General features: G+C 41.0%; 1 protein-coding gene across 1 annotated transcript in view; it reads left to right on the top strand.

Moving 5' to 3' along the window:
• astn1 (astrotactin 1) overlaps positions 1-14,211 on the top strand; it is a 2,276,897-nt gene that overhangs the window by 1,131,316 nt on the left and 1,131,370 nt on the right. Inside the window, exon 9 of the mRNA XM_072573509.1 lies at positions 1,619-1,693. Coding sequence (XP_072429610.1) covers positions 1,619-1,693 — 75 coding nt within the window. The remainder of the gene's footprint in view (positions 1-1,618; positions 1,694-14,211) is intronic.

The raw sequence follows: 14,211 nt of genomic DNA, 5'->3' as shown, positions 1-14,211 counted from the left end.
AGATCAGTTTGCTATGGAAGGACTCCTGGTTGGGTAGCAGTTCACACAGAGATAATGGATTCAAAGTGGCTGTGGAAGAGCTTTGTATGGTTTTATTTTCCGGTTTGTCTTAGATTAGGTATGTCTATACTGTACTTGCTGTTTGTGTTTTAATATCTGTTGGTTAACTTCACATGTTTCTTGTTTTTTTCTAAATAATCTTTTTGGTTTATTTTGTAACAGAAATCATTTAATCCCAAGTGAACACTTTCTATTTTAATTTCAGATCTTCAGCAGCAACAGTACTTTGCATTTGTATAATGCCTTTGTAACAGCTGTCAGAATTACTTTGAGATAATTCACGTCATTAATTACTTTATCATGACATACAAGAATTGTCATAGCTTTTGTACTGTATGCACGACAAGACTTACAAGCAATATGCTGAGTGATCTTTGTTTGCTTCCTGTTGAGCTCCCTTACTGTCTCAATCTCTGTTTGCTTGTTGACGACATTGCAAGGCAGCTTTAGACATGGTTCAATGAAGAATGTTTACCATGAGTCTCTTGCTATTGCGTCACCAAATTTTTGAAGTTCATCTGAACCACTAGGATAAGCTGATGGAGTGGGTTAATATTTCATCAGAAAGATCAGACCTTTCATGGTCCAAAGGTCCAAATGTACAGTACAATAATGAATTATCAAATCTGATTAGTAAATCAATTACTGGTGCAGGTCTAATGGACCAAAGGGCTTTCTCTGTACTGTAGACCTCCTTGACTCTAAGTCCTGGAAGAATGCACTGGAGCATAATGAGGCAAGCAGATATTGGCTCATACAAAACATGAATGTTGACATCATCCTCGGGCAATCTCGAGATTACCACTTGTCCAGTTTTGAATGGACTTACCAAAACTCTGTAAAATGGAAAATAGATATTCAAAGTCTGTTCTTCACATAGCTTTGCTATGAGGTTTTTTTTATCATCTACAAAAGAACCCTCAAAATCAAATCCATAGTTTTGCAGTGACTTAGCTACTTTTCTGTCTGAGCTTGTTTTTACGAGAATCCATCTTCATTAGTCAATGACATTTGTGATGCCAATGCTGACTGGGAATTAGTAGTGAATTAATTAGTTGTAAACTGTGAACACTGCTTTTTTTACCCCCAATCTAACAGGGTTAAAATACAGGAAATGGACACTGCAGAAAGGTTGGTAAGGAAAAAGAATATTAAGTGGAATTTGCATGTATGTTGTTTGGATCATTGCATTGGATATACTGTATATGGATATCACTAACTACAACATGGTGTTTTATTGCTGTTCTCTAAGATAAATCTATGAAGCTACTGCAAATACATCAGTTTATTTAAATACGATTATCTTAAAAATGACATCAAATGACTATAATCTATTTTGAAGAATTTGCGTGCCCCCCCCCCCCCCACACACACACTCCAGATACCAAATGTAAATAGAGTGATAACAACGCTGTGCTTTGGTATCCTGGGGATTTGAGAATTTGTTTTTGCTGCCGTGCTTTCTGCTATTTAAATAAAGCTCATTATGGCAAAGTGTTTTTTTTTCATTTGAAATAAATTGAGGAATAACTGGCTTTTAATTTTTATTCTTACATAGTCCCTGGCCATACACAATGTTTCAGCGTGGTTTTGATCTGGTGATGGGAGAACAGCCATCAGACAGAATTTTCAGGTAAACAAATTCTTTATGTATTAATACCTAGCGTGCTTGTTAACCGCTGCAGGCTCTCTTGCAAATGCAAATATCTAGCATGTAACAATTAAACAAACCAATGATACCTCATGCTTCCCTTTGTAAAATGAGCCTACCTATGTTTCAGAAGATTCTGAATAGGCAAGATTTTAAATCATTCCCTGTGTGAGCTCATTTTCTCTGTCAGTGAAAGATGTTCATATCACTGCTAAGTACACACCTGTTGGGTTTAATTTCACAGTCAGCAGCCATGAGTTGCTCATCATGAACTTTGTCAAAGATTAGATTACTTACAGTGTGGAAACAGGCCCTTCGGCCCAACAAATCCACACTGACCCGCTGAAGCGCATCCCACCCCTACATTTACCCCTTCACCTAACATTACGGGCAACTTGGCATGGCCAATTCACCTGACCGGCACATTTTTGGAATGTGGGAGGAAACCAGAGCAAACCCACACAGACACTGGGAGAACGTGCAAACTCCACACAGTCTGAGGCGGGAATTGAACCCGGGTCTCTGGCGCTGTGAGGCAGCAGTGCTAACCACTATGCCACCATGCCACCCAAATTTAACCTTCAAGGGCCTAATGATTTTTGGGGCACAGATTTCCCCTTTGCTGACCGTAGTTTAGATTTGGCACCAAGTCAAGGGAATCCCTGGGCATCTGGCACTAGTGATGTCATCAAGCAGTGCAACAACCAATCATATTACCAGATTGTCAACCAGGAAGTGTAAAACACAGAATTATTTCACTTTGAAAGGTGGTGAAATGGATCAGTGTATATTTGATTGTGACTGAAGCTAAAATGTATTAATCTTTTGAAAAGAAAATTGTACAATTTTGTGTAACAGAGACATTTCACATTCAGCAAATATAATGTTTGCGAGTTTTGAGAAAATGTGTAGCTCAGGTTGAGGTTCTGGATGTAAGTTTTTGCTTGCTGAGTTGGACGGTTCATTTTCCCCCAGACGTTTCATCACCATACAGGTAACATCCTCAGTGAGCCTCCAGATGAAGCATTGCTGATGATTCCTGCTTTCCTGCTTCACAGGAAATGGCATCACCAACCCAAAGAAACCCAAACATATAAATAGAAAGCAGGAATCCGCAGCAATGCTTCATTGGAGGCTCACTGAAGATGTTACCTAGTATGGTGACAAAACATCTGAAAATGAACCTTCCAGCTCAGCAAGTCAAGCTACATTCTATATAATGTTTCTTTTTATTATTGAGCGAGCAGCTCTGACAGACAGGGAGGGTGGCAGACCCAGTAGTTGCCATCAGGGAAATCCTGCTGTTTGCTCATATGGGCTTCATATGGTTTTGGCCATGGTGATGGGACTACACAGTTTCTTGGAAAACTTAGCTCATATCATAACAGTGAAAGTTCTCCTCAGTTCAGTAGTTCCTACTCTGCATTCTGGTGATGCCTCAACAGTGCATCTCTGAAATGCAGAGAATCACTGCTGACAACTTTAGAATTAATGCGTTCAGTTGTACATCTTCAGACCCCAGAAGATACTGTCAGTTTCGGGAGAGTAATGAAGACAAACACTGATTGATGACCGCACTTGTGACCAACCCATCTCCAGGCCAACATTCTAATAACAAATAAGCCTTGAATAAACTTTTCTTGTACTTACAAGCAATGCCACTTGCAAAGAAATGTGTCTACATTGCTGTCACAGAATAATCGATGAGCCCTGTTGTGCAATAAAATAACTTAATCTGTTGGTTTCGCAATGAGTCAATCTATTTCTCTTCAAAATGGTCCCTCTATCTATGAAATTATAGTCTGTCTTTGTTATCAGATGACAATAAACTAATCTGTGTTAGTTAGTATCAAACTCTTTTAACACCTCAGTTATCACGTTCAAATTATAAATGCTTTACTCCCAAATGGTCTAATCTGTGATCATCAGTTTTGTTTATGACATAGCTTTGATTTGATTATCCTTTTGTAACAAAAGCTCTGCCATTTAATGCTTATGTGGATCATTCCTTTTTGCCTAAGGTCTATGATAAGTTTTACAACATACACTTCGACACACGTTACCATCATTGTATCTCCCATCAAATCTGTGGCCATGACTATGTAATTTCCTTTCAAATTACTTTAGCTGTACAATGTTGAGTTCAATTTGATCCTTTTTCTAATAACTTGGGTTGCCTAAGGTTCTGTCCTCTCTCCCTGCCAACATCTTTTTAAATATGAATTGCATCCTTCACTCTCTATACACTCCTATTTATTATTTTCTTAATAATTTTATTGAATGCTTGCCCCAGTAACCTTATTTACACACTAAAGTTATACATCAGAACATTGTTTTAGCATGGAAAAATAAAGCACAAGGTGGGGTCAGAGACAACATTTTTCATTTAATAGAAAAAGAAAGGAGTGCAAATGCTGGAAATTAGAAACAGAAATTGAAATTGCTAAAGGAAAGAAAACTCAGCAAGTCAGGCAGCAAATGTAGAAAGAAAACAGAATTAATGTTGCAGGTCAAGTGACCCTTCAGAACTGAAGTCCTGCAGAAGACTCACTGGACCTGAAACATTGTTCAATTAATATCCATGTTCCTCAGTTCTTGTTTAAGCTTATTGAGCTCCTTATCATTGGACGGACTCTGCTCCTCTTCCTGAAGTCTCCTGCAAAGCTGCTGCATTTGTTAGTTCGACATTGCCAGGCCCCTTGTCTCATCAAATCATTAATCACCATCCAAGGTAGTTTACATCCCTTTTTCTGACTCTGTTTTGGTTCCTGTCTGGCCATTTGGGAGTTCTTGTGATACACTGGGTGGCAAGTCAACTTCTGAAACAGAAGCTCTCAGTTCGGGTTCCCCGAGAATTGATGGCCAAATAATTGGTGGCAAATAGGCTGAGTGTCAACCTGCAGATCCTTACACCATGTACTAGCCCTTCCTGAAGAAGGGCTTATGCCTGAAATGTCGATTCTCCTGCTCCTTGGATGCTGCCTGACCTGCTGCGCTTTTCCAGCAATACATTTTTCAGCTCTGATCTCCAGCATCTGCAGTCCTCACTTTCTCCATGTACTAGTGCCAGGCAGTAAAACTGGGAGTAATTTCTTGTTAGATGTGTGATTGTAAGCAAGTTGGAGCTTCTGCCATCACTATCCAGAAAGACAGATTACAGCATACACAAGAGTACACACTTACAAGAGACAGCTACCTGATGAAAGAGCAGGGCTCCGAAAGTTAGTGCTTCCAAATAAACCAGTTTGGCTGTAACCTGGTGTTGTGTAATTTTTAACTTTGTCCACCCCAGTCCAACACTGGCACCTCCTCATCGAGCGTACAGGCTGTCACAGCAACTTGGACTTCCTGAATGATTTGTAACACACAGCCATGTATCTGCATTTGTCATTTCACTTGGTTTGTCAAGAGCTTATCCAATCGAAAGCCTTTTCTGAAAGCTCTTCCTTCCTAAATGGATGATTGTATTTCCCTGCAAGAGGAATTACAGGTGAGTCACCACACTCAGTTTGAGCTTTGCCTTGTCCTCTTGTTCACAACGTTGGGTCAAAATAAATATCAAATTTGCACTATCTGATGACTTTGGTCTGAAAGTTCAGAATTGAGAAATACAATAAAACTCAAATTAAATCACTATTGCTTTAAGAAACGACAATAAAAAGATAGGCTGCCTGTGAGAGTAGAATAAATCGGTTTCCAGCTGTTCTATTAGCAGTTTGTTCCCATTATTCCATACTCCAGTTTTACTGCTTGGCTGTTATCCACACCCGTCTTTATCTCAGTTTAAGTTTGCAGTGAGGTTGCCAGTTCAAATATGTTGTTAAAATCGAAATTGTCTTTCTGGGTTTTTGTTCACAATTCTGTTTGTTAGCAAAGGATTAGAATGAATGGCTGTTCCATTAGCATGGAGCTACCATGGTGCCATGAGAGCTGGCAAAGTTTGACATTGATTTGGTATTGTATATGGGTCAAGGGTTTTGACAGGGCAAAGCTTAGCATGGAGGGTATGAAGGACCATTGGGGTGCTCAGGGAGAATGAGTAGCATGAGCTGGCTTTGTTGGAGAGTGTGTAGGGTTAAGGGGTCAGCGTTAGCGGACCATATATTTTCGGAAATAACTGAAATGTAGTCATGTTGGACCGGAGCAAGCCTTTTGAACAGTAACCCCTGGCACTCACTGCCTCCAGTGCCCACTTGTGATGAGACCCCAGAACAGTGGGAATGATTCCATTCCACCCATGTCAAAGGGCAAAGATCATGCCACTTAGGTGAGATCCTCCCCAAGATAGTTCAATGACTGGGGAGATTCCGGGATGTGCTTGAACAGATTTCATAGACTTTGTCACGAGTGAGTACACTTTCTCCATCGAGTTGAGATCCTCAAGTTACAATTCAAGACCCTACAATAGACTAGGTCTGTTTGCTTTGCCCCACCCTCTCCCCATGATCACCATGAGAATCGATCACATCCCACACTGTCTACCAACAAAATTTGAAACATAGACAGAAGTGTAGTATTACTCTCCCTTTTTAGGGTCCATAAATGCATTCTAGCTCCACACAATCCAACTTTAAAATTTTGTTTGTCATGGAGCATGTATTTAAGACTAGCATTTGCCTTCACAAGGCAGAGCACACCAATGATGTCTATTGCAACTGCATTGGTGTACCTTGACCAATCTGACACAGCGAAGGAATTAATAGCCAGCTGTCTACAACGATGACGGGAGAAAGTAGCCAATCTTATAGGAACAATGGCCTCTTGTGCAAGGCACTGCTCATTTAAGCAGGAATCTGGTGGCCTTCATGGCCACCAAGGCAGAAAGGAGAAGATTGAAACAGATGTAAGTTGTCTGTACAGTCCTTGAATGGATTATTTTAGAGTTACAAGGTTCCTGGACAGGAATTGAACTTTCTGGAAATTGAGTGTTTTGAAAACTTTGGCAGCATAACCTTGGAACAACCTTCACAGAAACAGGACCTGAACTTGGTGTGCAGGAAAGATAGACAGACTCAGCTCAGTGACTCATGCCTGGCCAGATCTCTCTCAGTGCAGGTAGGACCTGAGTCATAGTAGTGAGTCTGAGGCAGCTTAGTTTATCGCCTGATGCGATTTGACACTGTAGTGTCAAACTGACTGATAGATAAAGGTGATTGGGAGGTGTTGGTGTTGGACTGGGGTGGACAAAGTTAGAAATCACACAACATTAGGTTATAGTCCAACAGGTTTATTTGGAAGCACTAGCTTTCAGAGTGCCGCCCCTTCATCAGTTGGCTCTGGAGTATAAGATTGTAGGGCACAGCTTTTATAGCAAGAGGTTACAGAGTGATGTAACTGAAATTGTATATTGAAAAAGATCTGGATTGTTTGTTAAGTCACTCATCTTTTAGAATGGGTATGTTGGTTTCAGTTCTTTCTTATGTTAATTCAAAACTTTCTTAAAGTTATGATTTGGAGATGCCGGTGTTGGACTGGGGTGTACAAAGTTAAAAATCACACAACACCAGGTTATAGTCCAACAGGTTTAATTGGAAGCACTAGCTTTCGGAGCGACGCTCCGCTCCGAAAGCTAAGTGTGCTTCCAATTAAACCTGTTGGACTATAACCTGGTGTTGTGTGATTTTTAACTTCTTAAAGTTACATTCTCAAGTGAACTTTAACAATAAGTGCCATGTTGGCCCAGAAAATGCATTGAAGGTGTGAGGTGTCCTGTGTGAGGCTGTCTGTGTCTCAATGTTCAGACTGACCCTAATCTAAAAAAGGGATTTACAGAATCTTACATGGGTTTAAGCAGTTTTTGAGCAAGATAAAATGTAATTCTGCAAGTACAAATTCACCCCACAAATTTATGTGGGTGGGTATGTGTGTGTGTGTGTGTGTGTGTGTGTGTGTGTGTGTGTGTGTGTGTGTGAGTGTAAAGGGGTATATGTCTGTGAAAGTGTGCTCATGAGTGTGTGGGAGTCTGTGTGAGCTTATAAGAGAGAGCTTGTGTATGAGAGACTGTCTGCTCGTGTGTGTGTGTGTGTGTGGTGCAGTGGGGTCATCTATAGTGTGACATGAACCCAAGGTCCCAGTTGAGACCATCCCCATTGGTACTGAACTTGGCTATCAGCCTTTGTTTGGTCACTTTGCATTGTTGCCTGTCCTGAAGTCCACCTTTATTTGATTAGATAAGATTACTTACAGTGTGGAAACAGGCCCTTTGGCCCAACAAGTCTACACTGACCCTTTGAAGAGCAACCCACCCAGGCCCAACTTCCTACATTTACCCCTTCACCTAACACTACGGGCACTTTAGCATGGCAAATTCACCAAACCCGCACATTTTTGGACTGTGGGAGGAAACCACAGCACCCGGAAGATACTCACGCAGACACTGGGAGAGCGTGCAAACTTCACACAGACAGTTGCCTGAGGAGGGACTTGAACCTGGGTCCCTGGTGCTGTGAGGCAGCAGTGCTAACCACTGTGCCACTGTGCCACCCACCTTGGTAGATGGTCACCCAATGGTCCAAGGTCAAATGTCTCAGACCACTGAAGCATTCTCTGACTGGGAGGGAATATTTCTGTCTGTTGATTGTTGTGTGGTGTCCACTCATCCGTTGCTGTAGTGTCTGCTCGGTCTCACCGATGTACCATGCCTCAGGACATCGTTGCCTGCAGTGTATGAGATGGACAATGTTGGCCGAGTCACATGAGTACCTGCCACGCACGTGGTGGGAGGTGTCTCCATGAGCAAGAAGCACATTGCAGCAATAGTCCAGGCTGGAATCAGTGTTCACTGGCATTAATCCAGAGAAGGTAAGTGACAACACTATTGGTTGTTATGATTCCTAACAAGACCATCAAATTATCTCAGAGTCTGATTAAGTAACCAGTAACCTCTTCTGCTAAAAGGAAAGGAGTTTTGAAATCTTATTAATTACTGAGAGGATCGACAAAAAAGTTCCATACTTCTTAAACAAGCAAGAATAAACTTTAGCGTACAAGGTTAGAAAAATGAAATAATCTGCAATATAGATAGTTTATATTCTAAGATGCAAAATTGACATGAAATGGATATAGATTTCTGGAAAAACAGTGGTTGAACACTCCACAGAGCTGATTAAATAGTACATGCAGTCATGAGAGATCCATGGATTTCTTAGCAACTTATCCAGACGTTGAGAAAACGGTGGCTCGCTTTACTAAATTAAAAGTTTGCCTCCTTCATTATAGATTCCAATTCTTGAATATTCCAGTTTTGAAGATGTCCTCTCAGATCACCTGAAAAGTTCTCAATAACCGGGCATGATGGGCTGAAAGGTCTCTTTCTATGCTGTACAAATTCTATGATTATATGACAGTTGAGTTAACAATGATCTCATTAAATGATGGAGCAGAAGGGATGGACTGAATGCCCTGCTTCTGGTCCTTTGTCTTTTAGTCTCTTGGTCTCGTGCACAAGAATGGATGCTGAGACAAACTCAAAAGAGCAATCCGAAGGTTTCTTACAAACTCTCCTTCTACACATAGTATAAGGTATGTTGAGGCAGAGCAGCAAGGACTTTGTCTGTTCACTCAATGCACAGCATTTGCTGATACGATCTTCACTGCTTTTGCAAATATAAGAACGTACAAATTCAGAGCAAAAGTAAACCAACTGGTTCCTCAAACCTGTCCACTAATCAATAAAATCATAACGGATCTGATTTAGCCTCCACTCTATTTCCTGATAACCTTTTGTCCCTCGTTATTTATAGCAAGCTAATTCAAGTTTGTATGAATTTAGTGGACAGTATAGCTCAAAAGTGCTGAATTAAGTTGGAATTGGCCGCCCACTTCAGTTTTTAGCTCAACCTTTGGCCTTGTATGAGCCATCAACATCCACAGAGGGGTACTCTGACAGATGGTTGAGAAAAAGGTAATGAAATCTTGCAGTCTGATAGTCAGCGAAGAAATGCAAGTCTGTCACTCAACCACAATTTCAACACGTGCCCAATATGAAGTGTAGCACTGCAGTACCTAGGCAATCAGTCACTCACTGCACAAGCTGAAAGAGTCCTGTTAAACACTTAAATTTGTCTGAATTCAGACGTACTTTTAAAATGATAAGTGGAGAGGATTAAGGTAATTAAGGCAATGACATTTTAATGAGGTGCTAAGAGCTTATTGACTTGTCTGAGATCGCTGGTGTGCCTTCAGACATTGTATGTGCCACCTTTGTAATTGTCGTCTGTGCTGAGGAAAAATGATTATTGTTAATTGCTCAGTATGGATAGTCACTTGCCATGGACGTGAATACAGAGGAATCTCGATTATCCCGAAGGATACGAGTGGGTAGAATTTTGTTTGGTTAATTGAATTCTGGATAATCGAATGCCTGATAACATAGTTTAGCTGAGCATCGGGACCTTGTGATCTTGCTGGATAATCCAATATTCGGATAATTGAATGCCGGATGATCGAAGTTCCTCTGTCATGTAAGTGGTGGGGTCTATGCAAAGTGCCTACAATAGAAAGCATTACCTTACCCTGTTGTTCAATCCAAAATTCATTGATTCATTCAACTGAAGAGGAAAGATAAGGTTAGGGTGGCACAGTGGCTCGGTGGTTAACACTGCTGCCTCAGCACCAGGAACCCAGGTTGGATTCCAGCCCCAGGCAACTATCTGTGTGGAGTTTGCGTATTCTCCCCATGTCTGTGTGGGTTTCCACCAGGTGCTCCGGTTTGCTCCCACAACCCAAAGATGTGCAGGATAAGTGGACTGGCCATGCTAAATTATCATAGTGTCCAGGGATGTGTAGGCTAGATGGGTTAGCCATGGGAAATGTATGGTGACCCTCAGGTTAAACCACTACACAGTCATCTTTCTCCAATGAGAGAGCAGCCCTGTGGTCTAGTAGGCTATGGCGCTTTTACCTTTGAAAGTGAAACTGGGAGCAGGCAGATCCTGATGAATGGAACTGGTAAGGTTGGTGGGGCAGTACAAATTGATTTCAGTCTGGGGAAGTACAAGGTAATGTATTTGGTAAGACTAACAATGCAGGGGAATACACAATAAATTGTCGAGTACAGAGAAATAAAGGGCAAGTTACCATAAGCCCACTCTCTCATTAGAGTGCAATGACTGGTGGTGGTTTAGCCTGAGGGGTCACCACAACTTAGTCAAAAGGTAGAGGTTGAGAAAGAAAGTGCATCATGCTCAGCCAGTGCAGAAACCAAACCCATGGTGTTGACAGTACTGTGGACTGCAAACCAGCTATTGAGTCAACTGTGCCCTGAGTGAAAAATGAAGAGGAGAAGCTTGGAGTGAATGCCAAATGGGACAATTGCAGATAAAGTGGCCCAGAAAGCAAACCTTTATTGGTCATGCCATAAAATATGAGTTCAGATGAGTTTTGCTTGAACTGGATAAAATGTAGTTAGGTTCACTGCATGAGTGGAAAGATGTGAGCGAGGTGTTAGAGGTTGTACATGGACCAGAACATTTTAATTCTGAGGTATCTTGGACCACACTTCAACATCAGAGCAGAAGCAAGCCATGCAGCTCATTCAGCTGACTTCAGTGTGATTACAGCTGATCATCTAATTCGTTGTCTTTTCCAAATCTTTTTAGAAATCTGTCAGTCACTACATTAAACACACTCAGTGACTTAGCTTGTTAAAAATGTATAACATTTTCAGGGCTCTGGATGCAATGATGGGTGGCCCTATTCCAGTCCATTCAAGACTCCTTGGTGAGGGAGCATGTGTCTTGTGCAGGGAAGTAGCAAACCTATGGGGAATTTGTGGAAAATGTATTCATCCAGAAGGCATGTGGGAGGATAGGAAACCTGGAAAGTCTCAAAACGTTGGAAGAAAAAAATGCTTAATACTCACTGGAAAAGGTCTAACCTGCAAGATTGAGGACTAAGAGCAGGAATGTAGGATTACTCTGGATGACTACCCACTTGCCAATGTGGAAGGGAAACATTTCATACCTTACTTCCATGCTCATATCATTTGATGAACTTCTCATATTTTTCGACACTTCTTGTCCAGCCTGAGTTGATAACACGTTTAACTATCGTTAAATCAAGCAATAATTTCTTGTTACAAATATATCCATAAACTCCAAAAACGTTTTGAGTGACTTTAATTATAGCACACAACACCAGGTTATAGTCCAACGGGTTTATTTGGAAGCACTAGCTTTTGGAGCGCTGTTCCTTCATCAGGTGGTTGTGGAGCATACAACCACCTGATGAAGGAGCAGCGCTCCGAAAGCTAGTGCTTCCAAATAAACCCGTTGGACTATAACCTGGTGTTGTGTGATTTTTAACTTTGTCCACCTCCGTCCAACACCGGCATCTCCAAATCTTAATTATAGTAGTGATGCCATCTGGCGAGGAGCATTGAGATTTGATAGATTTGTCCCAGTTTTAACCATGTCAGTTTTATTATTGTCACCGCTGCCACCTAGTGGTTAGACTGATGATAGTCTGGGCTGAAATTTGCCACTTGGATCATTATTAGTGCTGTTCTTTATTAGTCACCAGGAGCATACTTTAGTCATTGTCTGTTATATTCCAAATATTGATCGAGAACCAGCAGAATGTGTCAACAGAAGGTTTCCAAGTTTACTTCTCACTCAGACAGGTCATAAATTGACCTTGAATTGAGCACAGCACTCTGCTGGTAAGTTTCTGCAATCTTGGAGTCAAAACCTGGAGATCAGGGGGTTGGTGAGCAATATTGTGCTCCTATTCCTGGAATTTTGTTTGAAATCCAGCTGAGACTGTTCGGGAGGGGAAGAAAAACCATGCGTTCTCTATCTGCTAGTGACGAGTATTCTGTGATATGATCTCAAGCATTCCACACACAAAGCCTAAGCCCACTGACCTGTGAAACAAATCTATGTCCGATCTACACAAATAATGCTCTCACACTCTGACATGCCGCAGGTGGATACTGTGGGAAATGAAAGCGGGTCGGTGTGGACTTGTTGGGCCGAAGGGCCTGTTTCCACACTGTATCTAATCTAAAAAAAACAACTAATCTAAAAAAAACAGGGATACTAAACCTAGTCAATTTTGATGATTGTCAGTTTACAAACGACTTTTGCAGTACAGTCTCTTGACCCATTCATGTCAGATCACTCTTGTTTGACAAGTTCTTGCTGAAGAGCTGGCTACACTCATGAAGAAAAGAGAAAGTAGGATTCTCTGAGTATGAGTTTTGTGTTGGCTGTTCAGTCACTCCGCTGCCCTTGGTAAAACATTTCCTTTTTCTTAGTCTTGACAACTTTAAGTATTCGTCCTCATGTGCATTTTTTCTCAGTCAGTCATGGTCTGTGCTGGTACATTGAAGGTGATGATGAATTTTGTCACTTGCATACGCCTTCATCGAGAGAGAATTCAAGATGAAGAAAATGGTCCATAATTTCCATGTTCTCACTGTTGACCTCATTCATCAGAGGTAGATGTTGTGCTCCTGAGAACTGATTAGAAAAGGACTCTAATTTTCTGGGTGTTTAGTGAAAGGGCAATTTTCTGATATGTCAAGAAGAAGGAGCCAGCATTAACTTGGGCCTCCATTTCTGAGTGAGTGCACACATTAGAATCATCTGCATGCTGAAGCTGCTGTGAGCTTACCTATAAGTTTGGAAACCAGGACAATCTACAACAGTTACCTCAAAGCACTGCACAAATACCACAACTGGTGACTTTGCAAGTTCTTACAAATGTGGTAGCAAGAGAGACAGTACTAGAGTATCTTCTGCTCCCAAGTCTACATGCCTAGGATCGATGTCCTAATCACCTGAAACCAGCTTCTTACAACCCCAAAGGTCTGACTTGGGGAATCTGTGTGACTTAATACAGGATATTGTTATGTGTGTATTTTAAATTGAAGGACTTCCCATTATTGTTCAATAAATAGTTAAACCATGCAATGAAATATGCTTTTATGGTTCACATTTTCTGGCATTCCTTTGGAGTGAAACAATTTTGGGTATCCTACAGCTCCTTTCCTGTAGTGAGACAAATTACATCCAAAGCCATCACTGAGAATTCCGTTAGAGTTCATTAACAATTATTGTGAGCTGCATTTCAAACCAACCAACATATTTTAAAGAATGTTAACATTGGCAGGAAGCATAGACAATGCTCAAGGCTTTTAAAATATGAAAAGAACTCCCAGGCTGTCAGAGCAACACGCTGACTTAGCAATTTGACGCATTACAAAGCCCTTAAAATTCTTTGAAATTCTTCAATTGATTATGGGTTAAGTTATACACTGGTGCAATTTACATAATGTACTCAAGAACAAGCAAGTGATTTATATATAGATTATGACTTTTACGCAAGAATTTATGGTAAGTGATTGTTTGGCAAAGGAATACCACATTTCTTGATGGTCTATCTCAGTTCCGTTTTGAGAATCCTAATTAGCAACTCAATGAATGTGAACTGGGGAGAGTTTCAGGCCAATTAATTCCTAACCCTAGATTTGCTAATTGGTCACAGTGGAACATTAT

The sequence above is a fragment of the Chiloscyllium punctatum genome, chromosome 7 (assembly GCF_047496795.1).
Source record: "Chiloscyllium punctatum isolate Juve2018m chromosome 7, sChiPun1.3, whole genome shotgun sequence".
Lineage (NCBI taxonomy): Eukaryota > Metazoa > Chordata > Chondrichthyes > Orectolobiformes > Hemiscylliidae > Chiloscyllium > Chiloscyllium punctatum.
This window is presented reverse-complemented; position numbering and strand designations above follow the sequence as displayed.